This window comes from Papio anubis, chromosome 1 (genome assembly GCF_008728515.1).
Source record: "Papio anubis isolate 15944 chromosome 1, Panubis1.0, whole genome shotgun sequence".
NCBI lineage: Eukaryota > Metazoa > Chordata > Mammalia > Primates > Cercopithecidae > Papio > Papio anubis.
Window position 1 is genome coordinate 115,676,832 of NC_044976.1, and position 27,243 is coordinate 115,704,074.

General features: G+C 36.2%; 1 protein-coding gene across 3 annotated transcripts in view; it reads left to right on the plus strand.

The window, feature by feature from the left end:
• Positions 1 to 27,243, plus strand: part of MAN1A2 (mannosidase alpha class 1A member 2) — a 168,260-nt gene that overhangs the window by 15,772 nt on the left and 125,245 nt on the right. For all 3 annotated transcript variants that reach the window (XM_017946193.3, XM_017946194.3, XM_021922698.2), the window contains 2 exons: positions 19,397 to 19,652; positions 22,796 to 22,892. In XM_017946193.3, coding sequence (XP_017801682.1) covers positions 19,397 to 19,652; positions 22,796 to 22,892 — 353 coding nt within the window. The remainder of the gene's footprint in view (positions 1 to 19,396; positions 19,653 to 22,795; positions 22,893 to 27,243) is intronic.

Sequence of the window (27,243 nt, forward strand, 5' to 3'; positions counted from 1 at the left end):
AATGCAATTGTTTTCTTAATTTTTTTGGGGGGGTTTTTAAATTTCTGGTGTATAGAAGCACAACTAATTTTTAGTGTTGATGTTATGCACTGCAATTTGCTAAATTCACTTATTAGCTCTAGTAGTCATTTTATGAATTCATCGGGATTTACTAGATATAGGATCATGGCCATCTGTGAAATGAATTAAATTTACTTCTTCCTTTCCAATTTGGATGTCTTTTCTTTCTTTTTCTTGCCTAATTGCTCTTGCTAGAACTTCCAGTACAGTTTCAAATAGTACTGGTGAAAGTGGGCATCCTCGTCTTACTGCTTATCTTAGGGGCAGAGCTTTCTGTCTTTCACCATCGAGTATGATATTAGCTGTGAGTTTTTCATAAATGCCCTTTATCATGTTGAGGACATTCTCTTCTATTTTTAGTTTGAGCATATGTCCCTTCACTCTATTAATGTGATACAGTACATTCATTGATTGATTTTCTTATGCCGAACCATCCCTGAATTTCTGGGATAAAGTCTACTTGCCTGTGCCTGTAATTCTTTTAATATGCTGTTGGATTCACTTTGCTAGTATTTTGAGGATTTTTGCATCACTATTTATAAGAGATATTAGTCTGTAGTTTTCTTGCGATGTCTTTGGCTAGCTTTGGTATCAAGATAATTTCTGGCCTCGTAGAATGAATTAGGAAATCCTTCCTCTTCTGTTGTTTTTAGAAAAGCTTGAGAAGGATTGCTGTTAATCCTTCTTTAAAGGTATGGCAGAATTCACCAGTGAAGCTATTTGGTTCTGGGCTTTTCTTTTTTGGGTGGTTTTGGATTCCTGATTCAGTCTCCTTACCTGTCACAAATCTATTCAGATTGTCTTCTTGAGTTAGTTCTTTTAGTCTGTTTTCAGGAATTTGTAACTTCATGTAGATTATCTAATTTTTTGATGAATAATTGTTTATAATATTCTTTAAATTTTTTTTTTTTTTTTTTTTGGCGTTGGGGGTCTGTGTTGCCCAGGCTGGAGTGCAGTGGTTATTCACAGGTGTGATCATGGTGCACTGTGCACTGCAGCCTTGAACTCCTGGCCTTAGGCTATCTTCCTGCCTCAGCCTCTTGAGTAGCTGGGACTACAGGTGCACACACCAGACAAACCGGGCCATAAAATTCTCTTTTAATCTTTTATATTTCTGTAAGGTCAGCCACAGTGTCACTACTTTTATTTGTGATTTTAGTTATTTGCATCTTATCTGTTTTTTTCTTTGTCATCTAACCAGAGGTTTGCGAATTTTATTGATCTTGTCAAAGAACCAACTTTTGGTTTCCTTAGATTTTCTCTCTTGTTTTTCTATTCTCTGTTTTATCACCACTCTAATTTTTCATGTTTTTGTCTGTTCTTCAGGTTATGGGCTTAGTTTGCACCTCTTTTTCTAATTCTTTAAGTTGTAAAGATTATTGATTTTAGATCTTTTAAACGTAGGTATTTACTACTATTAATTTTCCTCTGAGGATTGCTTTTGCTGCATCTCATAAGTTTTGGTATGTGTTTTTGTCTTCATTTATCTGTATTTTCTAATTTCCCATGTGATTTCTTTGACATATTGGATGTTTAAGAGTGTGTTGTTTAATATTCACATATTTAAGATTTTTCATTTTCCTTCTATTATTAATATCTAACTTCATTTCATTGGGGTCAGAGAAGATACGTTGTATGATTTAATCTCTTTAAATTTATTGAGACTTATTTTGTGGCTCAAAATGTGGTCTGTCCTGGGGAATGTTTCATGTGCACTTGAGAAGAATGTCTGTTCTTCTATTACTGGGTAGGTGCTCTGCATATGTCGGTTAGTCTTCTCTTTCCTTATTGATCTTTCTAGATGTTTTAGCCATTATTGAAAATGAGGGTATTGAAGTTTCTATTATTGTGACTTTGTTTCTCCCTTCATTTCTGACAATGATTTCTTCCTATATTTTGGGAGTTCTGTTGTTTAATGTATATGTTTATAGTTTTTATATGTTCTTAAATTGACTTCCATAAGTATTTTAGAATCAGGTTATCAAGATACCATCCTTGTGCCTTCAGGTTTCGCTTTAGTGCTTTCTGTTGGTGGAACCTAGTAGGAAACCATCTGACAAAAGAAAGATGTAATTTGCAGAGTCTAAGCCCTAGCATCATGAGCTTAGATGACTGAATTTGGAATTATATAGAAGAGTGGATTTGGGGTTGAAAATTTTGGTTTACTTACTGGATACTCTCTGGCTGTCTGAATTTTAGTGTATGAACTTTGATTAGGTCTTGATAAGCAGTCAGTGGAACAGTCTATGAGGGACCTCTTCCTTGTAGAATTGGAATTGAATAGCCAGCAGCTCACCTCAGACAAAATGGATGCCTGTTGGAATGGGCCATTTCTCAGTAGAGCCTTGCAGAGTTTTATGACTTGTGTAGTCTGAGGTTTTTGCCCCAGGTGGATGAGCAGGAGGGCATCTTTCCAGTAGTAACAGAGACAAGCTCTCTTAACCTGTGCTGGAGGATATACCAGTTCTTAACTCAGTCATGTGATAGACTTGCCAGGAGAAGAACCTATATAGGTGAGTTCCTTGCTAGGTTCCAGGTCTCTTCCTAGATTCCTGACAGTGCCTTCTGTCTGAATGTGTAATAGTAATTGTGGGCTGATTGACTGCCTTCCTGCATTCCACTCTATTCTTATCTATAACATATTCAGAGTAACTTGGAGTTTTAATCATGTAGGTAGGATCCTTCTCTATTTTTCAGGGACGTTGTGATGGATTAGAGTTTTCTATTCTGTATTGTTTGACTTGCCTTAGCAAGAATTGAGGGGGCAGGGTGATGTGTTAAAGGCATGTGCCTAAGTTTTATTCCCAGAATACTTTTCCATTTGTATTACAAATAATTACGGGAGAGGAATCCTGGATACAGAGAGTAGACAGCAATTGTAACACATGCAGTAAAGGTATTTATTGGAAGGATGTTAGGTTGCTTCAGAATTGACATAAAAGTCTGAAGAACTAGGCTTAGTAAATAGGCATTAAGTGAAACCAGGTACATAGAACCACTGTCAGTGCTGCTGATTAATGAGCATTGGTTATGGCATTGCTACCTCTGGATACTGGATGTCTCTGCTTCCAGAGTGATTTCTTAAATTGAGTCCTTGTTTCTTTACAGGTATATAATACCAGCCTTAGCATCTCATTGCTTACACATAGGTGATAGGCAATACCTTTGCTGCTAGATGTTAGGGAGATTAAGTATCTTAATTTTTTCTGGCTTCTGTAGGAAGAGGAGGGATTCTGCTACCATTATACTAATTAATTCCTGAATGTTTTGGCAGCTTAAGAAACATAAAGGAAACTGAAAGGAATCCTACATTTTATTACAGTGACTTGTAATAAAATAAGGGGATGAAGTTTTTATTTGTGCTGTGCTATTTAGAAATGTAGATATAAATAGACTTTCTAGACTCCATCCTTTTGGCACTTTCCGTTCAGGAGTTTAAAGTAGGGGTTGGTACTGTTCACCTGAGAGGGAGCTTGGAAACATGGGGACATTTTTTGGTTGTTAGAATGATGGGGATGAGGGCACTATTGCGTTTAATGAATGTGGGCCGGGTATGCTAAACATCCCATGGTGCCTTGGTGTTTCTGCACAATAAATAATTGAATTATCCTCCTCATAATGCCAGTAGTGCATTTAAGAAACACCAGGTTATATGGATCATTTTGATGAAGGACTAAAAGTTACTACTAGCTTCCTTTGCTTTACTGTCTGCACCCTCTCGCTGATGATGATTTCTCATTTCATTGCTTTGCTGTTTTCTTTCCTTAGTTGAAGGGACTTGATTCCTTTCAAGCTCCAAAAATTTTATTTTTAAAGTCTGGCTTTGGCTGGGCTCAGTGGCTTATCCCTATTATCTCAGCACTTTGGAGGGCCAAGGTAGGAGGATTGCTTGAGGCCAGAAATTGGAGACCAGCTTAGGCCACATAGCAAGACCCTGTCTCTAGAAAAAAATAAAAAAATTAGCCAGATGTGGTGGCACACACCTATATTTCCAGGTACTCGGGAGGCTGAAGTGGGAGGATCGTTGAAGCAGGAGGCTGTAGGGAGCTATGATTGTGCCACTGTACTCCCACCTTAGTTATAGAGTGAGACCCTATCTCTAAAAAGAAAACAAACAGCTGTGAAAAGGTGCCGTGTAGCATGGGAGAAGATATTTGCAAATCATATGTCTGATAAGGTATTAATATCTAGAATATATAAAGAACTCCTACAACTTAATAACAACAAAAAACCTGATTTAAAATTGGGCAAAGGACTTGAAAAGACATTTTTCCAAAGAAGATGTACAAATGGCCAATAAACACATGAAAAGATGCTCAACACCACTGATCATTAGGGAAATATAAAGCAAAACCACAATAAGATATCCCTTCACATCTGTTAGGATGGCTGTTTTAAAAAAAACACAAAGTAACAGGTGTTGGAGTGGATATGGAAAAATTGGAAACCTTGTGCATTGCTGAGGGGAATGTAAAATGGTGTATCTGCTGTAGAAAACAGTATATTGTATTCCTTTCAGCAGTCTTTTGTAGCCAGTAGTTGTGATTCTAATAAAAGTAGCAGTTGGTTTGGGACTGATAGTGATTGTTATGATTTCAATTGGGTAGTGCTGACAGTATGTGGTTCTTGGTATCTGTGAGGACAAATTGCATAAGCTATCTCATTTCTATCTTACATGAGTGATGTGGATCATTCCGTATCAGTAGGTTCAGTAACACAAATGAAGTACATTTAAAACAATGTAAAAGGTAGTAGTAAATGCGAAAGTATGGAGGTAAAGGTGTGCCATTAGTTTTTGGGTTTCAATGCTTGGAACTCAGGGTTGGCGGCTGTCTTAGTTTGCTTGAGCTTCCTTAACAAGGTACCATGGACTGGATGGTTTAAGCAACAGACATTATTTCCCACAGTTCTGGAGGCTGAGAAGTGATGAAGATGCTGGCTGATTCAGTTCCTGGAGAAAGCCCTCTTCCAGGCCTGTAGACTGCCACTTTCTCTGTGTATCCTCTCATGGTCTTTTCTCCATGTGTGCTTGTGAAGAAAGAGACAACAGCTCTCTTTCTCTTCCTTTCCTTATGGGGCCCCACCCTCACTACTTAATCTAATCCTGATTACCTCCCAAGGTGGAGGGGTGTCGTCTCCAAATACTGTTATTTTGGGAATTAGGGATTCAACATATGAATTTTGGGGGGACACAAATATTTAGTCTATAATGGAGACAGTCTGAGAGATAATATCTTAGTAATAAACCAGATAAATCTAGGCTGACCACAGAAACAAGTTGTCAGTTTGGAGAAGCCAGACAGAAAGGAAAGATGTGAGCCAATAAGACAAATTAGAGACACATGAAGAGAGGGAAGGTTCAAAGCCTGAGAATGGGATGGCAGAGATTTGAGAAATTATCTGTAATAACAAGGAGTGATGGCTATAACAATTTTGTTTTGGGGTTCTTACTGCCTTAGATATATGTAGGTAGGGGAGACATGGTAAAAATGCTGTATCAGGCTGTTTCTTGCATTGCTGTAAAGGAATACCCGAGATTGGGTAATTTATAAGAAAAGAGGTTTAATTGGCTCACAGTTCTGCAGGCTGTACAGGAAGTATGGTGCCAACATCTGCTTCTGGGGAGGCCCCAGGAAGCTCCTAATTGTGGCAGAAAGTGATGGGCCAGGAGAGTAGGCATCTAACACAGTAGAAGCAGGAGCGAGAGAGTGAGTGGGGAGATGTCACAAACCAGGTCTCATGAGAACTCACTATTTTGAGGACAGCGCCAAGCCATGAGGGATCCATCCCATGACCCAAACACCTCCCAACAAGCCCCATCTCCCCAACATTGGGGATTACAATTCAACATGAGATTTAGTGGGATCATATATTCAAACTGTATCGGATGCCTGTAGTACTAATAACAGCTTTGGGCCAAGGGCTATACAAACACTGAATGGGTGATGTTTTACTCCACAAGAAAAGAATGAATAGTGTACCAAAACCTTTTTAAAAATAATGTTTACAATAAATTATTTTCATGTCTTCCCAGATAACCCATAATAACTTTTTGCTTTGTACTGATGGTGATTTCTGATAATCAGCATCCTGATGTATCAGTGCTGTTTCTGACCTCTTTTTGATGGTAACTTTTGATGAAAATATGCAGATTTTTGGTAAAGGATCTTTACGGTGATCAGAAATCCACTTCAACTTTTATCCTTTATACTTCAAAATGTCACTGAGAATGACTACTTAAAATACCAAATCACTATCTAAGACATCCCCCCAAAATCTCATAAAATATTGAAGCTAAAAGAAAGAACGAGTTACTGTGTACATGATAGTTTCTTCCTTCTTCTTTGGGTTTTATACCTTTTTCAATTTCTGATTTGTTACAGCAGCAGTCCCCAATCTTTTGTGACCAGGGACCGGTTTCATAGAAGATAATTTTTCCATGGACAGTGGGTGGAGTCGGGGGTGATGGCTTCAGGGTGAAACTGTGTCACCTCAGATCACCACAAGGAGTGTGCAACCTAGATCCCTCACATGAGCAGTTCACAATAGGGTTTGTGCTCCTATGGGATTCTAATGCCATCGCTGATCTGACAGTAAGGGGAGCGCAGGTGGTAATGCTTGCTTGCACAGCTCACCTCCTGCTTGCCAGCCCAGTTCCTAACAGGCCCTGGACTGGTACTGATCTCTGTGGCCTGGGAGTTGGGGATCCCTGCATTACAGGAAGGCCAGGCCTTATTTTGTTTAGAGACTGTATACTGGGATAGTGATTTTTAGTATTTTTTCATTATATATTTTAAAACTACAACAAAGTAAAGGTCTTAAAAAGTTTGTGCCTTTTTTCTTTTTTTTGTCTAATTGCTCTGCTAGAACCTGTAATAGATTTTTGAGTAGAAGTGGTGAGAGTGGGCATCCTTCCATTGTTCTTGATCTTAATGGGGAAGCATTCAGTCTTTCACCCTTAAGTATGATGTCTGCTATAGGTTTTTAATAGGTGCCCTGTATCAGATTAGGAAATACCCTTGCATTCCTAGTTCGCTGAGAATTTTCATCAGGAATGGATATTGAATTTGGTCAATAGTATTTCTGCATCTCTTGATGATCATGCGGTCATTCTTTTTCAGTCTTTTAATGTAGCAAGTTGTTACATTGGTTGAGGTTTGAATGTTAGACACCCTTTGGTAATTATTCTGTAATCCTAAAAGTAGTTTTCTGTGTTTATGAGGGATATTGGTTTGTTTGTTTATTTATTTATTGTATTTGTCTGATTCTGGTATCAGAGTAATGTTGGCCCCATGAAATGAGTTTGATTTTCCTTTTCCAGTGTCCTGAAAGAGTTTCCATAGAACTGGTATTGATTTCTACCTTAATGCTTGGTAGAATTCATCAGTGAAATAATCTGAACTGGAGTTTTCTTTGTGGAGAGGTTTTAACTATACATTCAGTTTCTTTAATAGATACAGGCTGTTAAGGCAATCTTGTTCTTGAGTTCTCTTGAGTAGTTTTTTTTTTTTTTAACAAGGAATGTAAATTATTGAATTTTTGATATAAAGTTGCTAATAATAGTTTCTTACTGTCATTTGAGTATTTGTAGGATTGTAATTATATCAGTTCTCTCATTGCTGATATTGGTAATTTGTGGTTTCTCTTTTTTCCCTTCTCTTATCACTATTAGAAATTTATCAATTTTATTGATCTCAAAGAACTAGCTTTTGGATGTATTGGTTTTTCTCTTTTCTTCTGTTTTGAATTTTATTTCTTGTTTTGGTTTTATCTTTATTATTTTCTTTCTTCTTCTAACTTTGGGTTTAATTTTCTCTTTTTTCCATTTTCTTAAGTTAGAACCTGAGGTTCTTGATATAAGATCTTTTTTCCACCTTATGTAGATTGATTAATGCTATAATTCTCTCTTTAACTTTTCTTTTTTTCTTCATATTGGCTATTAGTGCTATGAATTTCAGTCTAAGAAGTACTTTAGCTTTATCTACAGTTTGATGTTTCCATTTTCTTTCAATTCAAGGCACTTTCAAATTTCACTTTTTAAAAAATGGCTTTATTGAGATATTATTCACATACCACACCATCCACCCATTTAAAGTATACAATTCAATGGTATATTCAGAGTTTAGTATATTTAGTATATTCACAGTTATCTGCAGTTATCACTAGTCATCTAGTTTTACTTTTGATTTCTTCTTGGACCTGTGATTATTGAGAAGTGTTTTACTGAGTTTTTAAATATTTGGAGACTATCCAGATACCTTTATGTTACCTGATTTCTACTCTAATCCCATTGTAGCAAAAAGCATACTTTCTATGGTTTGAATACTTTTAATTTCATTGAAACTTGTTTTATGGCCTAGAAATTGGTCTGTATTGGTACATGTTCCATTTGCATTTAAACAGAATGTATATTTTGTTACTGTTGAGTAGAGTGTTCTGTAAATGTCAATTAGGTCAAGTTGGTTGATAGTGTTGTTCAAGTCTTTTATGTCCTTATTGATTTTCCTTCTATTTTGATCAGTTATTGAGTGAAGGATGTTGAAATTACCTACAACATTGTGAATTTGTTTACTTCTTTCATTTCTATCAGTTTTTGCTTCAGGTATTTTGAAATTTTGTTATTAGGTATGTAATGTTTATCATTGTTATAGTCTCTTGAGATATTGACCTCATTAATATAAAGTGACCCTTTTAATACCTGCTCTAAAAGCTACTGTCTGATTTAATATAGTTGTTCTCCCTTAAACTTTGTTGAGTTACTTTACACACTGTAAAATTTACCCATGTTAAGTGTACAGTTAGGTGGGAGCTATGCCTCCTATATATAGGCCGATGATTTCCAAATCTGTGTTTTCAGGCTTTGACATCTGAACCTATGAGCCTTGTTGACTTTTTAAACTTAACAAGTCTAAAATCATACAAATTCATCTCTTTCTCACTCCTTCCATTTATTCCAAATCACCCTTTCTTTTCTTTATTTTTGGTTCAGTTAATGTCACCCCTTTCTATCCAGTCAGTATTGTGAAAAATCTATTATTGTTAATTCCTTTTCCTTCTCATGTTGAATCACTTGCCTAAATTTCTAGCTTTCTAAGCTCTCTTATGTTGGTCCTTCTTCTCCGTATCTGCTTTAAATGCATTTTATTAGGCTCTTGTCATTTTTTGCCTGGGAGGACTGCTGTGACCTCGTGACTCCTTTTCCTACTTCCAGCCTTATATCCTCTCCCTTTCTACTCCCACCTTGCCCCAAGTCAATCCTGAGGAGGCATTCTTTCCAAGATTTAAGTACAGTCATGCCATTTTCAACTTGAAGTTCTTTAGTGCCTTGCATTTTTCCCCAGGCTGCATTGTTGGCTCAATTAATGATTGAGCTTTTGTCTTCTCTAGCTTCCTTGCTATGCTGTCTATCCTACTTTACTGCACTCTCCCCTACACTGCACACTATACATTAGTGGCCATACCAAGTTAATTGCTAACTAGTATATTGTGTTACTACTTCTGTGTCTTTGTATACTCTGCTTTCTTCATCTAGAATGCCCTTATTACTTGATCTGCATGGCAAACTCTTACTCTTGTAGTTTTTATTTGAAGATCATGTATTTCTTTCTCTATTTACCTATGTAAATCTGCTTTCAAGTCATATACTTGTATGGTTAACAAGTGACTATTCTTTTCTATGTATATCTTACCTTTTCTATAGCTGTCCGTGGTATTTACTTTCTCTTTCACACATTTTGTACTACTTTGTTTACGTATTCATTAGATTGTGAACTCTTGTGGGCAAATCATGTGTCTTATTTTTCTTTGTATCCCTTGCCTTTCACATTTGGTAAATTTTATTATTGAGTTAAGTTGAAATTACTTGAATGACAGATAACCTTTGATTTAATCGGAAATTACCATAAACGCAAACTGCAATCCTTTGAAAACCCTAGTTAGAGTAATCTATAACTGCTTTCTACAGAAACAAAATCTTTTAATAGCCAAATAGGTGACCTATACCTAACTAAAGATAGAGACAGTAAGTTTGTGTTGATGGTCCATGGTTGCATTATTAAAATGGGAGTGCTAAAGCACTTAGTGTTTTGTGGGGGCCACATGACCAAAGTAATTGGATTTGGTATAAAAGCTTGAGGTTCTGTGGATTTCTCAGTGCTTAGCCTTAAATCTTTTTTAGCCTCTTTCATGTGGCCAACCAATTACTCATATTGAGAAACAGTTGGGCTTCTTCATTAACATGTTGTTTTAGGAATGGGATTACTGTTAAGGAGTGGTGATCCCAAATGTGATACAGTTTGTCCTGTTTGGCTTTTAACTAGTCAGGACACTGGAAAGTATATGATTCTTAAGATGATAACCTTCAGAAACTTTTGATCATTTGTATGACAGTATTATTCTGTGCAAGTAGAATACGTTTATTTGCTGTTGAAAATCATCTTAGACCAGATTTGTAAACATCTCTCTTATAATAACACCATTTTAATTAACCTCTTGCTTATTTTCAAGTTTAAGGAGATCTTCTTTTTATTACCTCGAAAGCATGGCATTTCTTTTCGGAAGGCCTTAAATTCCTTCAGGCACTTGCCACTAAAGCAGTGTAGAATGCTGTTGTTTCATTATTTTCTGTACCAGTTGCTGACTATCCTATTGTCATTTCCCAAAATCATTCTTGGCCTATATTGTGCACAAGTAACTATTTACATAACTGCCTCAACTATTTTTTTTTGTGTGTGTGTGTCTTCCTGGATTATCTGAAATTTCTTTAGAATATTATTAAAATATAGGATGTTGGAGAAAGCTATTTAATATCTAACTTTGTCATAAAAAAGCTTTTAGTATTGGCCATTGTTACTTATCTTTTAAAAGGTAGCATTACATTGTTGATTCATTCAGCATATATATATATTTTTTTAGTCATTAAATGGAGCAATGGGGAGTTATTCTTGGAATTTGGCGATAAGAGTCAATGTAAAATTCACTTATGATTGTTAACAATAGTTATCTGCCAAAGTCTTTAAAGGGCTGTCATATTCTTAGTCCTAAATCAGAAGAAGATGGTCTAGAAATCTTAACAAAGTAGTAATGGATGTGAATGAAAGCTGATGTAAACAGTGGTGTTATCATAGAAGAAATAATGTATCAATGGAAGTTTGAATGTGTGGAGTCTAGAGATGGGACCCAATAGATAGGAAGGGTAGGAAATTATGTTAACTGAGTACCTGTTATCTTCTCACAGTTTCCTTCCCTTGCTGCACTCTTATTTATTTGTTGATTCTTTTGAGTTTTCTATGTAGAGCTCATATTGCCTGTGACAAAAGACAGTGGTTTTTTTTTTTTTTTTTTTTTTTGAGACAGAGTCTTGCCCTGTTGCCCAGGCTGGAGTGCAGTGGCGCGATCTCGGCTCACTGCACGCTCTGGCTCCCGGGTTCACGCCATTCTCCTGCCTCAGCTTCTTGAGTAGCTGGAACTACAGGCACCTGCCACCATGCCCAGCTAATTTTGTATGGGCCTTCATTTTCTTTTTTTGTGTTGCTGGCTAGGACTTCTAGTACAATGACATAGAAACCGTGATAGTGAGCATCCTTACTTGTTTCTCTCACTTTGAGATAGAATTACTTCTGTAGTTTGATTATCAAGAATGTGATTTGCTGTAGTTTTTGGAAATACCTTTTATTAGGTTGAAGAAGTTCTTTTTTTCTCCGTTCAGTTTCTTCCTCTGTTTCTACTGAATGAGTGTAAGAGCAGAAGTGACTAAAAGGATGGAACCCTGTACTTTTGAGGGTACATTGAAGATGATAAAGCCAATGATTAGAGGCCTGTTGGTAAAGCAGGTTTGAGGAAGAGGGAGCTTCAGAGGAAGGACCCATTTTTAACGGTGGTGGATAGAAGAGTCGTGTAAAGTGTACGAAGTGGAAACAGCAAGTGTAGTACTGTTTGAAAAAGTGAAGTGAAGGAAGGGGAACACCAATGAAGGTTGAAGTGGGGGCAGTTTTGAGGGGAGTTTTTATTTGTTTTTAAAGGATAGGTGAGACTTCATATTTGTAAGTGAAGGTTAAAGCTCCAGTAGAGAGGGAAAGAGTGAATATAAAGGAAAATTTCTGCCAACCAAAACTCCGGTGTAATTTTATGTATCCCTATGTAAATTAGAATCATCCAGAATGCTTCCAAACATGATTCAAGAGCCTAGGCGGCTTAAGCAAGATAGAAGTTAATTTCTGTTCACACATATGAATTCTGCAGGACAGTTTCAATAAGAGAGGCTGAGAAATAGTTTTTATTTAGCAGGATCATGGGCCTAGCCAAAACTTGAGGGCTCTAGGATTAAGGAAGAAGAAAGAAGAGATTTGGGGAGACAGTTTTCAGTATCTGCACAGTAAGTGTGAGAAAACTCTTAAATAAAATTTCTCTCTCTCAGTGTTTGCATAGTGTTTCAGAAGCCAAAATGCATTTGTTTATATCTAGACTCTTTACTTACTAGCTCCTTGACCCTGAACAAATTATTTTTCTCTTTATGCCTTAATATTTTCATAATAAGGTGGAGAATGGTGGTGTTTGATAGAGAGTGCCTCATACATTGATATGAGAATTAAATAAGGTAATATATGTAATTGATGAAACCATTGCCTTGTACATCTAAGCCACAATTACTAGTTTTGTTGTCATTTGCCCTTGCTCTTCAAGGCAAAAATACAAGATACAAAAAACAAAACAAAATAAGATAACAAAAACAAAAAATACCTTGTATTACTTATGGGATATCCAAAAGTTAATTAAATATTACACATTGAGACACAATTGAAAAGAATAATTTCAAATCTCCTGAGAACTTGTAGATATAAAACTAGATTTTATTGGAAACCTTGGAAGGTACTCAGCCAAACTGCAAAGTCCGAGGGCACAGTTCTTCACATGACCCCTGTCACTTCTGGCACCACTTACAAATTCAGAGGGCTCCCCAGACCACCCTCTGGCTTGATAATTTACTAGGACTCACAAAGGGATTACAGATTACAGGAATCCAGATTAAAATCAGCCAAGGGAAGAAACACTTAGGGTGAAGTCCAGGAAAGTTCCACGTGTTGATCTGCCAGTGTCCTCTTCCCATGGAGTCAGGACATGTTCTTCCAGCACCAGTGTGTGACAGTATGCATGACTGCCAACCTGGTAATCTCATTCAAGCTTCAGTGTATAGAGTTTTTATGGGGCTTCATTATGTAGGCGTCATTGATTGATTACTCAATTGCCTGTATGGTTGAACTCAGTCTCCCAGTGGACTGATACTGTGTAACCCAGAGCCTTGTCCTAAGCCATATTGTTGGTATTTATGACATGGCCAGCTTCTGCTTTAAAACTGTTAGTTGTGGCCAACCCTACCTAAAGATCTGGTATGGCCAGCACCCATCATAAACAAGCACACTTCTATCAGCTGTGACACATTACCTCTCGGAAGCTGAAGTCAATGGTGAGACTTCTGTTTGGGCAAAGCCAAATTCTTTGCTACACAGGAGGATACAAGACACTGATGAAAAGGAATGATCTTTACAAATGAAAGTCTAACATAATGATCTGTTGAAAATACCAAAGTTAAAAAAAATCTTAAAAATATGTATATAAGAGAAAGATCATCCAAGTGAAAATAAAACCCCCAGCTGGAGTAATTTAAAAATCTAGAAATTTGGCTGCTAAAGCGAAATTTGAGGAACCATTTGCATGGAGATCAAAATTGAAAATAAAATTTTGAGTCATATAGAGAAGAAAACTAGCAAGAAAGTTCATAGTGCTACTAAATAATTATCGTGAAAACTCAAGGAAAAAAGGAAATAAAGTACATTATTTGCTTTGGCAGTTGTAAAGATTGCTGCATTCACATGTAATTTGGAACAGAGAGGTGAGAAGGATTGAAATTATTAATGACTTACATGTGTATGTAACATTACTTTTTACTTGATTCCAAGGTAAGTAGAAGGAAGTACTTAGCAAAAAGGGGTTATAGTGCTTTTAAAGTGGTATAGTCAAAATAGTGTATGTTTTCCTCTGTGTTGATGAAGGTACTAATCATAGAGGTGTTTTTTTTTTTTTTTTTTTTTTTTTTTTAAAGTGATTGTTCCAGGTTGTTGGGTGAGACATGGGCAGAGCTGGAAGTAAAATCTTTGTCTCCTAACTTTTGGGTTAAGTATACTTTTTTTTCTAACTGCAAAATGATTCCTCTTGGAACCCGGTTAATAGGAGGTCTGATTGAATTTCCTGGAACTCTGGAGTTTCTCTTAGGACCAGTCTGGTTAGTCTTTTCTTGCCCTCTAGTTGATATTGGTTCTTCTGAAATAGTTTACTCACTAAACTCTTAAGCAAATGGTGCTTTTTGAGGGACAAATAAAAATAAATCTATAGATTATTTAGATTTTCAAAATGTGTTTGAATAAGGCTCTTCACAATATTGCAACAGTGTAGGTTCTGATGAGCAAAGTTTGACTGCCTTAACAATAACAAGTGGGATAAGATGACTGGAGCTTTCCTTTAGAGCAAACATTTACAGGGCTCAATTTTTTATTTTTAAAAATAATTATAAAAATTATGTCATTTGTAAATTATTTACATATACATGTTACTATCAAATGTACTTTTCACCTGTGGAGGAACAACTGATGCTAACACGAAGTTAACAGCAATAGTAAGTGAAAATGGAAAACTGTTACATGGCAGTGTTTTTAAGGGGTCTCATCATAGCCCATGTCATTAATTTTAATATGGATTTTGATATTTAATATTCATTTTTATTGCCTACCCTGTAGTCAGAGCTGCTGTTCACAACTTTTTTTTTTTTTTTTGAGACGGAGTTTCGCTTTTGTTGGCTCAGGCTGGAGTGCCATGGCGCGATCTCAGCTTAGTGACACCTCTGCCTCCCAGGTTCAAGCAATTCTCCTGGTCCAGCCTCCTGAGTAGCTGGGATTACAGGCGCCTACCAGCATGCCCAGCTAATTTTTGTATTTTTAATAGAGACGGGGTTTCACCATGTTGGCCAGGCTGGTCTCGAACTCCTGACCTCAGGTGATCCACCCGCCTTGGCCTCCCAAATTGCTGGGATTACAGGTGTGAGCCACCACACCCGGCCTTACAACTCTTTTGACTGTTTGTAGCCTCATGATGGTCTGTAGACTTTCTATATCGTATTCATTTCAGATGGGGTCTTAGAATCTGTATTTGCATTTTAATATTTTTAAACACCTATTATATGCCAGGTATTGTGCTAGATAGGCATTGAGGGATACATTGGAACAAAAATCAGATAGAGTCTCTGAACTTAATGGAGTTAATAGTCATCAGGAGAGACAGGCATTACTCAAAGAATCACATGTGGTTAAGTACTATGAAGGAAAGATACATGGTGCCATCAGAATGTATATTAGGGAGATTTGTCTAATATAGGAGATACCTGAAGAAGTTATGATTGATCAGTGACTTGAAGGTAAAGAAGGAATTGTAAGAGTGTTTTAAGTGAGGAAACCTCATGCATACGGGACTATTGATGGGAAAGAAAATGGTGGGTAAAAGAACTGAAAAGAGGTGGCTGGGTGTGGTGGCTCATGCCTGTAATCCCAGCACTTTGGGAGCCTGAGGCGGGCGGATTACCTGAGGTCAGGAGTTCGCGACCAGCCTGAGCAACATAGTGAAACCCCGTCTCTACTAAAATACAAAAAAATAGCCGGGCGTGGCGGCATGTGCCTGTAGCCCCAGCTTCTTGGGAGGCTGAAGCAGGAGAATCTGTTGAACCTGGGAGGCGGGGGTTGCAGTGAGCTGAGATTGTGCCACTGCACTCCAACCTGGGTGACAGAGGGAGACTCCATTTCCAAAAAAAGAACGAAAGAAGGTGTGTGGCTGTAGAACAGAGAGGTAGAGGAGTGTGTATGAGATGAAGCTTAAGAGATAGATAGAAGGTACATTTTACAGAATTCCTTAATAGGCCATAATATAATAGAATTCCTTAGGATAAGGGAAGCCATGAAGTGTTTTAAATGAGAGAGAGTCATAGTCTGAATAATTTCAGAAAGCACATTGGGTCTATAGTATGGATAGTGAATAGCTTGTGGGTGGGTGGGGCTGTGGTTGGAGAGTGAATGTGTGAAGACTTTTGGAAGCGTATTAAAATAGTTTAGGTGAGGCATGACGGTAGCCTCCTTATTGTGGTTCCATTGCATGCTAAAAAGAGTATGCAGAGAAGAAGGACTATGACTAAGTAAGTTCAAGAAGTGTTGTGTTAGGCAACTCTATTGCAGAACTTCTCAGGGCTTTTAAAATGCCCATGTGCGTGGTGAAACTCTGCGAGGGGATATGGGATGTTTTGTGGCATGTATGTCTTGCCCCACACAGGGTGGGCTTTAGAAAGTGGTGTATAATACCTGTTCATGGAAGTTCACTGGTAGGTGAAGATGCTTTCCGAGTGATAACATAAGAGCTATTGCAAACATGGTTGGGGGCTTCCACATGCCATGTAGCAATAACTTGGGGATAACATGGTACTCGGAGATAGAAATGGAAAGCTTGTTTTCCTGGGGAAATCTCCCCATTTGTCATCGGGACAGAAAATTCCCCTTGAAAGAGCCAGTCTTCCCCATTTGATGTTGCTCTTCCTTGGGGCCCTTTTCCAGGTCCTCTGTTTTTCTGAATCTATGTGCATGCCTGCACAGTGAGTGGGTGAGTTGGGAAATTCTCAGCTGGGAATGTCAGAGTACCCACTGATAGTTACTCCGTAGAATCTGAAATCTGGGGACAACTGAGGGCCGTGGCGGTAACTCATGATAGCAGGCACTTTCCCTCTTTCTCTTCTGTCCTGAACCATGTTGGCCATTTGACTTATTGGCCATTTGGCTTATTGTCTCTTGATTGCAAGATGGCTCTCTTAGCTTTAGGCTTCACAAATACGTTTGAAGACAGGAATAGGAGGTTGGGTAGGTGTAGACTTAGCAGCTAAAGGCCCTTTTCTCAACTGGCTCTGTCCATTTGTTAATATATAAAGGAAAATTCCTGGTAGTTCCCTTTTTTCTCATTGGTTGAAATAGGGTTTTATGGCTACCCTTAGCTGCAAGGGCAGCTGGGAAAGACTTGATTAACGTAGACGGATTATGATCTGTTCTCTAGGGGTAGTGAGTAGCACAGTGTTTTTCTGTTGGCAAAATGTGGGGCTGGGATTGGAAGGCCCTTGGGTGTTTCTGCCTTGGATATCTTATTTAAGACTTCATTCAGCACAATGATGCCCCTGTCTGCCTGAGTCGCCTGAACAGATCAGCCCTCATGTCATTTTCTCATGGATTCATTCAGGGGCCAGCCTAAGTTCCCTGCCCTATTCCTCCTACATCCACCAGTCTGTCTGTAGGCCCCATGGATTCTTCCTCACTGATGATTGACCTTTTCTGTTGCTGACTGTTTAGCCTGCTTCACCTCCCTCTCCTTTTTCTCTCTCATTTCTTTTATCAGCACCTTCTCAGTGCTAATAACCCATTTTTTCCTCTAGTGTTTAACATTTTATTGTTAATACTAGATAATATTAGATTGTGAATTTTTCTTTTGGCATACAGGTTTATGATTTAACACGTGCTATTCATGTAACTACCATCATAATTATATATGTAACAATTCTATCATTAAAAAAAAAAAACTCCCTTGTGTTATTTCTTTATAGTTAGCCCATCCCTCATTCATAACTCCTGGCTACCACTAATCTATTCACCATCCCTCTTTTTTGAGAGTGTCATATAAATGGAATTATATAGTATACAACCTTTTGAAATTGGCTTATTTCACTCAGATAAGAATGCCTTTGAGATCATTCAAGGAGTGTGTATAAACAATTCACTCCTTTTTATTGCTGAGTAGTAGTCCATAGTGTGGACATACCACAGTTTTGTTTAACCATTTACTGTTGGAGGATATCTGGATTGTTTTCAGTTTTTGCCTATTATGGATTAAGCCGCTATAAACATTTGTGTATAGTCCTTTGTCCTCCATTTTTTTCATTATGGCAAAATACAATTAACATAAAATTTACCATCTTAACCATTTTAACGTATACAGTTCAGTAGCATTACTATACAACCATCACCATCATCCATTTCCAGAACTCTTTTCATCTTGCAAACCTGAAACTGTACCCATTAAACAATAACTTCTCATTGTCCTATCTCTAGTCCCTGGCTACCACCATTCTACTTTTTGTCTCTAGGGTTTTGCCTTCTTTAAATACCTTCTACAAGTAGAATCATACAGTATTTGTCTTTTTGTGACCAGCTTGTATAAAGCTTTTCTTTCTTTTTTTTTTTTTTTTAATGATCACAAGTCTTTATTTCTTTGAGATAAATGCCAAGAAGTGCATTTGCAGGATTCTATGTTAGTTACATCTTTAGTTTTTTAAAAAAAACCACAAACTTTTCCAAAGTGGAAAATTTTACACCATTTTACATTCTTACCAGCAATGTTATAAGTTCAGCCATCTGCAAAGTTTGAATTAAATTTCTGGAGAAATGACCCTATTGACTGTTAGGTTAGGTGTTTACCCTTAGAGTAGTCTTCGTTGGTTGGTTGATTTGGAAAAGAATGGTTTACAGTAAGTACTACTCTTGTATTCATTCCTGTGGATTGGGGTAGATATAGAGGGAATATTGAACTCTCTTTCACAAAAGTGGGGCTGGGTAGGAAACTGTGTAGGTGTCCATTGCAGTAGTGGTTTTCAAACCTGTGTGCACACTAGAATCATCTGAGGAGCTCTTCATTATGTAGATTCATGGGTTTCATATAGACCTACTAAATTGGAATCTGGTTTTAACAAAGGTTCAAGAGAGTTTTAAGTAGTCATGCCCACATCTGTTGGGAATGTTACATTATAATATCTATGCACTTTTGAAAGTTTAAAGGTTTTAGAAGCATATGCTGTACTATATAAATGAAAAACTTCCTGTTCTCTTATCTTTTCCTCTTTTTCTTTGGCCTTATGTTTATATTTTTGTCTCTTCTCTGATACTTATTCTATTTTTATTTTCTCTCCTCCATTTAGTTTTCACTGGTGTCTATTTTTTGCAAGTGTCTATGGATAAGTTACTGTTATCTCTGTTCTTAGTATGGAAATTGTATAAAGAGATTATAAAGAGAGTTTGATCTTAGGCATTCAGGGTTCCTCTTCTTTCTCATACCACATCTGAATCTCTCTCACTGATAATTCTTTCCTTTTAATAGCAAAAGTAGAAAACAAGTTCCTGGGTTTAATGGAGAAACCTTTATGTTTTATATTTAAAGGTTGACATTCTTAAGTAGGCTCACTCTTATGTTTTATTTCCTCCTCTTCTCACAGGGAAGAAGAAGAACGTCTGAGAAATAAAATTCGAGCTGATCATGAGAAGGCCTTGGAAGAAGCAAAAGAAAAATTAAGAAAGTCAAGAGAGGAAATTCGAGCAGAAATTCAGACAGAGAAAAATAAGGTAGTCCAAGAAATGAAGATAAAAGAGAACAAGCCACTGCCACCAGTCCCTATTCCCAACCTTGTAGGAATAAGTGGTGGAGACCCAGAAGATAATGACATAAGAGAGAAAAGGGAAAAAATTAAAGAGGTAATAAGCTGAGTTTTGTGATATGGAGTGTTTATGGATTTGTATTTGGATATAAACAAATGTATATAATCTATGGTATCCTGTTTTTGATCTTTTTGTTCTTGGGTCATAGTTGTAGTATAGTTTCCAGGTTGGTAATAAGGACTAGAACTCTTTCTTGTTTTTTGTGTTTTGTTTTTTTTTTTTTTTTAAATGTTGATTATAATGTAATTATTGGGCACTTAAAATATTTTTGATACGATGTTTAGATGGTTAGTGCCACTCATTCTTGTTCAGAGATCTTTTGAAATTCAGCATTTTATTAATAATATATCTGTATATAACTTACCATTGTCTAAGCAGTTTCTTAAATGTTTAGTTACAAAGGGACTCTGCTAGATACTATGTAGACCCCCTCATAAACGTGCTTCTAAAGAGCTAGCATTGTATCTCCAGTTTTTTAAGGAACATGTCATGATACCCCTCAACTATACTGTAGATTAAAAACACATTCCTTCCAAAAAGTCTCCATGGATTGAAAAATGGGAAAGAATTGATTTCAAACTTCTTTAAATTTATTTAGCCTCAGAAGTCTTTCAATTTGTTATTCTGTAATTACTTAAAAGTAAAGAGGATACCAGATGGGAAACATCTAGTGAATATTTGAGTTAAACTTTGTTAATTAGAACTCCTAAAAATTCTGGTTGGAGTTTGTGATTATACTGCCTATGAAGAAAAATATTTTATCAGAGTGTAATTGTACCAACAATATTTGAGAAAGTTTAATTATTATAAAGTAAGATAAATTTAGTTAAAGTAATCAAATATCTATTTGGATATATTCTAGTAATGGATATGGAAGGTACAGCAGATGTTTTAAGCTTAGCCTTATGAATTATTATAAAACCTTGACCTTGATGGAGTAGAAATAGAGCTGTGCTCTGATTTTACCTCATGTCTAGTGTCTGTTTTATATGTAGACTACTTAAGGCACTTCCTTCAGACAGTGCTGGGAGAGACAGTGATAGATTTTTTTTTTTCAGATGCCTGACTTGCTTTTTTTCAGATGTCATTACAATGTACTGAAATACTTTTTTCAAATACGTAATAATTCAGGTGGATAACCATGTGTTTTCAGGGGACCCCCAGATGATCCTCAGGCTCAGTGATTCCCCAGAAGTACTCACAGAACTCAGCATATAGAAATATGTTTTAGTTTGCTGAACTTTTATCCTGTTATTTTACTGAAATAAATTATTTATTTATTCTTACAGCTTTTTTGTAGATTGCTTGTGATTTTTCTTATACATAGTCATGTCTTCTTTGAAGAGGTACTTTTCCTTTTTCCTTCTTGATTTTTATACCTTTTTTTTTTCTTGTCGTACTGCAGTGGCTAGGAGTTCTAATACATTGTTGAAAATAAGTGGTAAGAATGGACATACTAGGTTTATTCCCAACTTTAGGGGTTAAGCATCTAGTCTTTTGCCATTAACTATGTTGTGTCAACTGTAGGTTTTTAAAAGATGCTGTTTATTAGGTTGAGGATGTCTCCTTGTAGTTCTAGTTTCCTGAGAGTTTTATCATGAATGAGTGTTGAATTTTGTTAGATGCATTGTCTTCATTTGTCTCTAGATGACTGTATGATTTTTTTTCCTTTATTCTGTTAACATGGTAAATTACATTGGTTTTTGGATGTTAAATTAGTCTTATATTCCTGGGTTAAACTCCACTTTGTTACGGTATAGTATCCTTCTTAGATGTCGCTAATTTTTGTTAGGGAATTTTGCATCTGTGTTCTTGAGATACATTGGTCTTGAGTTTTCTTGTAATATCTTTGCTGATTTTGGTGTCTGATTAATGCTGGCTGCATAAAGCAAGTTGGGAAATGTTTAATGAATAGTATGCTGTTAAATGAATAGATTTTTGGTACACCACAGTCTGCTATTATATAATTCATCTGATATATAATTAAATACTCTGCTATTGTGTAGCTCAGAACTCCTTGGGTTGTAAAACACTCAGCTTAAACTAAGTAATACAAATAGTATTTATTGGTTTAATGGCTCTAAACAAGAGCTTCGAGTTTGGCTGAATCCAAGCCTGTAGATATTATTGTGAGTATTAAGCATCTGTCTCTCTTTCCTTTTGCTAGTTTCTCCATGTTGGCAGAGAGCCATTATCAGCTCTAGGTTTATATATTACGCAGATCATGATATTGCAGAATAAAAAAGTCCTTCTATCTCCTGGTGTCTATAACAATGTGTAAAAAGAACTTAATTGTTCCTACTTGAATCACATGTATCCACTCACTTTGTCTAGGGCAGGGGTTGACGGCTACAACCTGTGGGCCAAATTCTGCTTACTGTCTGTTTCAAAAATAAAATTTAGGCCGGGCGCGGTGGCTCACGCCTGTAATCCCAGCACTTTGGGAGGCCAAGGCGGGCAGGTCACGAGGTCAGGAGTTTGAGACCATTCTGGCTAACACAGTGAAACCCCGTCTCTACTAAAAATAACAAAAAAATTAGCTGGGCGTGGTGGCGGGCGCCTGTAGTCCCAGGAGGCTGAGGCAGGAGAATGGTGTGAACCCGGGAGGTGGAGCTTGCAGTGAGCTGAGCTTGCATCACTGCATTCCAGCCTGGGTGACAGAGCAAGACTCCATCTCAAACAAAACAAAAATAAATAAAAATAAATTTTAATTTGAATACAACCATGTCCATTTTCTTACATATTATCTGGGACTGCTTTTGTGCTGTAACAGCAGAGTTAGTTTGTTCATCTCTGGTCTAAGGATAAGGGGTTTTCTAGCTAGACTGAGTTAATTGATGGTAGAAGCAGAGCCTCTTGATTGACAGCTCTGTCATATGTGAGGAAAGGGAGCTGTTCCCAAAAAAACTAACATTTCTCAAAAGGAAAGAATGCCAAACAGATATGTACCTCATGAAGAAAGAGGACTTGTCTATTATACCCATTTTTTCCTGTCATATAGATGATATTAAACATAGTTATGTATGTTTTCATACTGATACAAATGTTAATTGAATAATATACTAATGTAGATCTAGAAGAATGGGCAAGGATATAGTAATAGAACCCAAAATTATATGAAATAAAAAAACAGTTTGTGAAAAATTTAACTTGATGGATTATAATTTTTCTCTTTTCAGATGATGAAACATGCTTGGGATAACTATAGGACATATGGGTGGGGACATAATGAACTCAGACCTATTGCAAGGAAAGGACACTCCCCTAACATATTTGGTAAGTTTACTTTTTCTAATTACTATTTCCATTTTCTACTTCCATCTTTTAAAACAAGATGTAACTTTTCAAAGTACTTTCTAAAATCGGAGTATTTCTGTGGAACTATAATTTGAAGAAACATGTATGATTTTTGCAAGTGTCAGTCACGATTAAGTTCCAGTTGCTTTCGAGTACACATATATGTGGTAGATTTTCCATTTACATATGGATGCTTTAGTCATTTATGTGAGTATTTAAAAGCTTTTTTTTGGCATTTTTTTCTTTAGTGTCAGGAAAGGTAGGCACCTACTTGTCATTTTTTTCTTCAACACAATACCTATTCTGATATTCATGTTACAGAGGAAGAGGGGAAGGATAGGAAATTCTTGTAGTTCTATGTACATTTTTTTAAAAAGTGACCTACCCAGGGTGATTGGGTTACTGAATTCAGTGGGTTATGTTGTACATTCACAGTTCCTAAGGAAAAATTAACAATGTATTCTGTGAATGGAGGTTTGGGGAAGCGCTGTGTTCATCTTGAGTTTGTTCATCCTATTTTCCTTGAGCTCAGTTCACTTATAAAACTTCCCAGTTTAACTTACTCAACTAATTTAACAACTTTTACTAAACCCTGAGGTAAGTCTTGAGAATTGTTAAGCTACTCTTTGTAGTCTTCACTCCTTTCCCTCATTTTAAATGCTTCTTGATGTGACTTGATGATTGTCTTTTAAGTAGTGATAGATGAAGGCAAGAAAATTTTAATGGGCTAAAAAGACACAAACTAGTTATATGCAGTCTGATTCTCTTTATTACCTGTAGTAAACCATCACAGTAATTCAAATAACAGCAATTTTCTTTTTGACACTAGGGAAGGATTTTTCTAATGCTGTGACTTTTCTTATAATTTGTTCATTGTTGCTTGTTTTTGGTCAAAAAAGAAAATGTCTTAAAAAATAATTTCTGTTGGGTTTGGAAAATGTTGTGGTAGAGGAGTAAAGGAAAAAAGTTTCTTCTAGGTAATCAGTGACTACCAGAGACTTCATAATATGATATTTAATTTATCAGCCATCATGTAATGAAATAAAATATATTTCTTAGCAAAGTTTTGGACTGGAAAGTTCTTACTGCTTTGTGGATGTCACAGTATGAGGCGTTAGTGCAATAAAGACACTAAATTTAATAGTCAGTTAAAATTAGAACCTCCCTTCAAGTAACTATTCTTTTATGTTAAACTCAATGGTAAATTGTGAGCCTTTTAAAAGGATTGAAATATAAAAATGTATTGAAAATAAAAATTGGATGTTAATTTTTTACTTTTTTCAAATGATATTTCTCAGAACATCTAATGTATTAATATTTATCAAATAGATACTGGTCCTATCTGTTTACCAAATAAATACTGCTGCTTTAGTAAACTTTAAAGATAGAAGAAAATTAATTTGACACTTGGAAAACATCTATTGTGAGAAGAAAATTATAGTGAAATGGTAGGAAAAGAAAATCTGCAGAATTTTCAGTAGTCAAAATTAGGTGCTGCTTATTTTTTATTAAATTTTTGAGTGGTTACAGTTACTTTTCCGGCCAGATAAGCTACATAGGAATAGATCATTATTATGTTTTGTCTCGTGTTTGTAGCTATGCAGTTAGTTTGTTAAAGGATTATTTTTTATAGTTTAATACTTTGTTTCCTACTTACTCTGTTTCTGTTGTGTATCTCAAATTCTTACCAGTAAGTACAATTTGAGTTTTTCTTTTTAATATATTTTTTGATTTTTTCTTTTTTTAAAAAACAGTAAAAGTCTAAGAGAAGGGTGGTTAAGTAGTTCTCAGTGTCTCATTTGACATCCCAAATTTAGTACACCTTTACAGAATAGGAATATATAGGTGGATACGGAACCTTTGCTTGCAATATTCTAGATTTTAGGGAAAACATTAACTTAAAACACGCCCCTTTTTGTTACCCTCGATTGTTAAACAATTCTTTTATATGGTAACTGAGATAGGGGCTCCTCTGATTTCTGTCTAGTTAGTTCTTGGCATCAGAGTCCTCTTTATGTACAGATAACAGAAAATCCATTGCAAAATGGCTTAAACTAAAAAGGAAACTTGCTGAATGAATTCCTGGTGTATATCTGATTCTATCTGAGCTTTTTTACTTTATCTTTTCTGTTTTCCTGTTTGTTAATATAATCAAGCTGGTTTCTTAGCAGGATGGCTGCAGCAGTTTGAAGCTTCATATCTTCATACTACCACATCTGTAGGAAAGAGAACACTATAAAGAAGAGAGCACTTGGATGTCTTAGAAATATAATCGAAATACTCACTGTTTCTTATTGTTTCTGATTAGGTCTTGTGCCCACTGTTGAACCAAATGCTGTACTTAGGAGGATGGGACATGTTCTTTTTGTTTTGCTTAGTTAGGGCCTGGCTCTGGAGCCAGGAGAGGGGAGAGGGAAATGTTGCTGGATGTAAGCACTGATACTAATTATTCTAACAGTGATTAATAGAATGGCTGGGTGCAGTGGCACGGAGTCCCAGCTCTACCGGAGCTTGAGATAGGAGGATCGCCTGGGGCCAGGAGACCAAGGCTACAGGGCACCATGATCATGATGCCTGTGAATAGCCACTGTGCCCTAACCTTGGCAACATAGCAAAACCCTTTCTCTTAAAAAAAAAATGCAGAATGAATTCTATTTAGATGTTCTGGAAAACAGAAAGTCTTATTAAGGATAGGTCTTTTTGCATGAAGAAGAAATTATTTTAATTTGGAAAAAGAGTATTCTTTGATTTTGCAATGCTTTTTGAAGGGTACATTTTATTTTCCAGGGGTGTGTGTGTGTGTGTGTGTGTATGTGTGTGTATTTATATGTAAATAAGTTACTTTTGTTATTTCTGACTTAAGGTGTTTTGATTTGTACATATTTTGTTGAAGATTGTTGCTTTTATATTAATAAGATATATTGTTCTGTACTTAAATTATCTTTGTCTTGTTTTGGTATCAGAGTAATGCTGGACTCAGAAAATGATTTGGGAAGTGTTTTCTGCTTTTCAGTTTTCTGGATGAGATTGTTTAGCATTGGTTTTATTTTTTTCTTAAATGTTTGGTATATGTGGCTGAAGAAACCACTTGCATCTGGAACTTTTTTTTTTCTTGAAGGTTTTTAAACTACAAACTTAATGTCTCTAATAGTAAGGACCATTCAGTTTATCTGTTTCATTTTGGGTGTATTTTGGTAATTTGTCGTTTTTGAGTAATTAGTCTGGTTTTATCTAAGTTACTGATTTTTTATGCATAGAATTGTTTGGAGTATTGCCTTGTCATTTGAATGTCTGTGGCAGCTGTAGTAATAATAATCCCCTTTCATTTCTAATATTAGTGATTTATGTTTTGTCTCCTCTCTTGTCCTGCTAGAAGTTTATTAATTTTATCGATCTTTTCAAGGAAACAACTTTTGGGTTCATTGATCTTTGTAATATTTTGTTTGTGTTTTCATTTCTTTGATTTCTACTCTTTATTGTTTTCTTCTTTTGCGTGATTTGGGTTCATTTTGCTCTTGTTTTTCTAGTGTCGTGAAGTAGAAGCCTAGATTATTGACCAGAGATCCTCTTCTCTAATGTATTTATTACTGTAAACTTTCTAACTGCTGCTTTTGCTGCATTCTTGAGGTTTTGATATATTTTCATTTTCATTCAATTCAGTGTTTTAAAATTTTCCTTGAGTAAGTTGAAGTATTTAGAGTTTTAAAAAATCCTTCTGTTACAGATTTCTCGTTTTAATTCTGTTAGGATCAGAGAATGTACTTCACGTAAGTTTAATTCTTTTAAATTACTTTTGGTTTGCTTTCTGACAGAGGTTTGTCTTGGTGAATTTTTCATTTGTGCTTAGAAAGAATGGTATGTGTATATTCTGCTGTTCTTGTGTGGAACGGTCTGTTGATGTCAGTTAGATCCCATTGGTTAATGGGGTTGTTCAGGCTGTCTCTATCTTAGTTGGTTTTCTGCCTCGTTCTGTCGGTTACTGAGAGAGGGATGTTGAAGTCTTCAACTCTTATTTTGGACTTCTTTCAGTTCTGCCAACTTTTGCTTCATGTAATTTGAGGTACTCTTGTCAGGTGTTTGTCCATTAAGGATAACGCATTCTTAGGAGCACCACTAAAGCCCTAGTATCAAAACTAGACAAAGATATTTATAAGAAAAGGAAACTGTAGAGCAGTATCCCTTATGAACATAGACGTAAGAATATTTAACTAAATTTTAGTAAATCTTATTGAGTAATAGAGTTGTCCTTTGGTGTCCATGGAGGATTGGTTTCAGGACCCCAGAGAATACCAAAATCCACAGATGCCCAAGTCCCTTGTATAAAATAGTA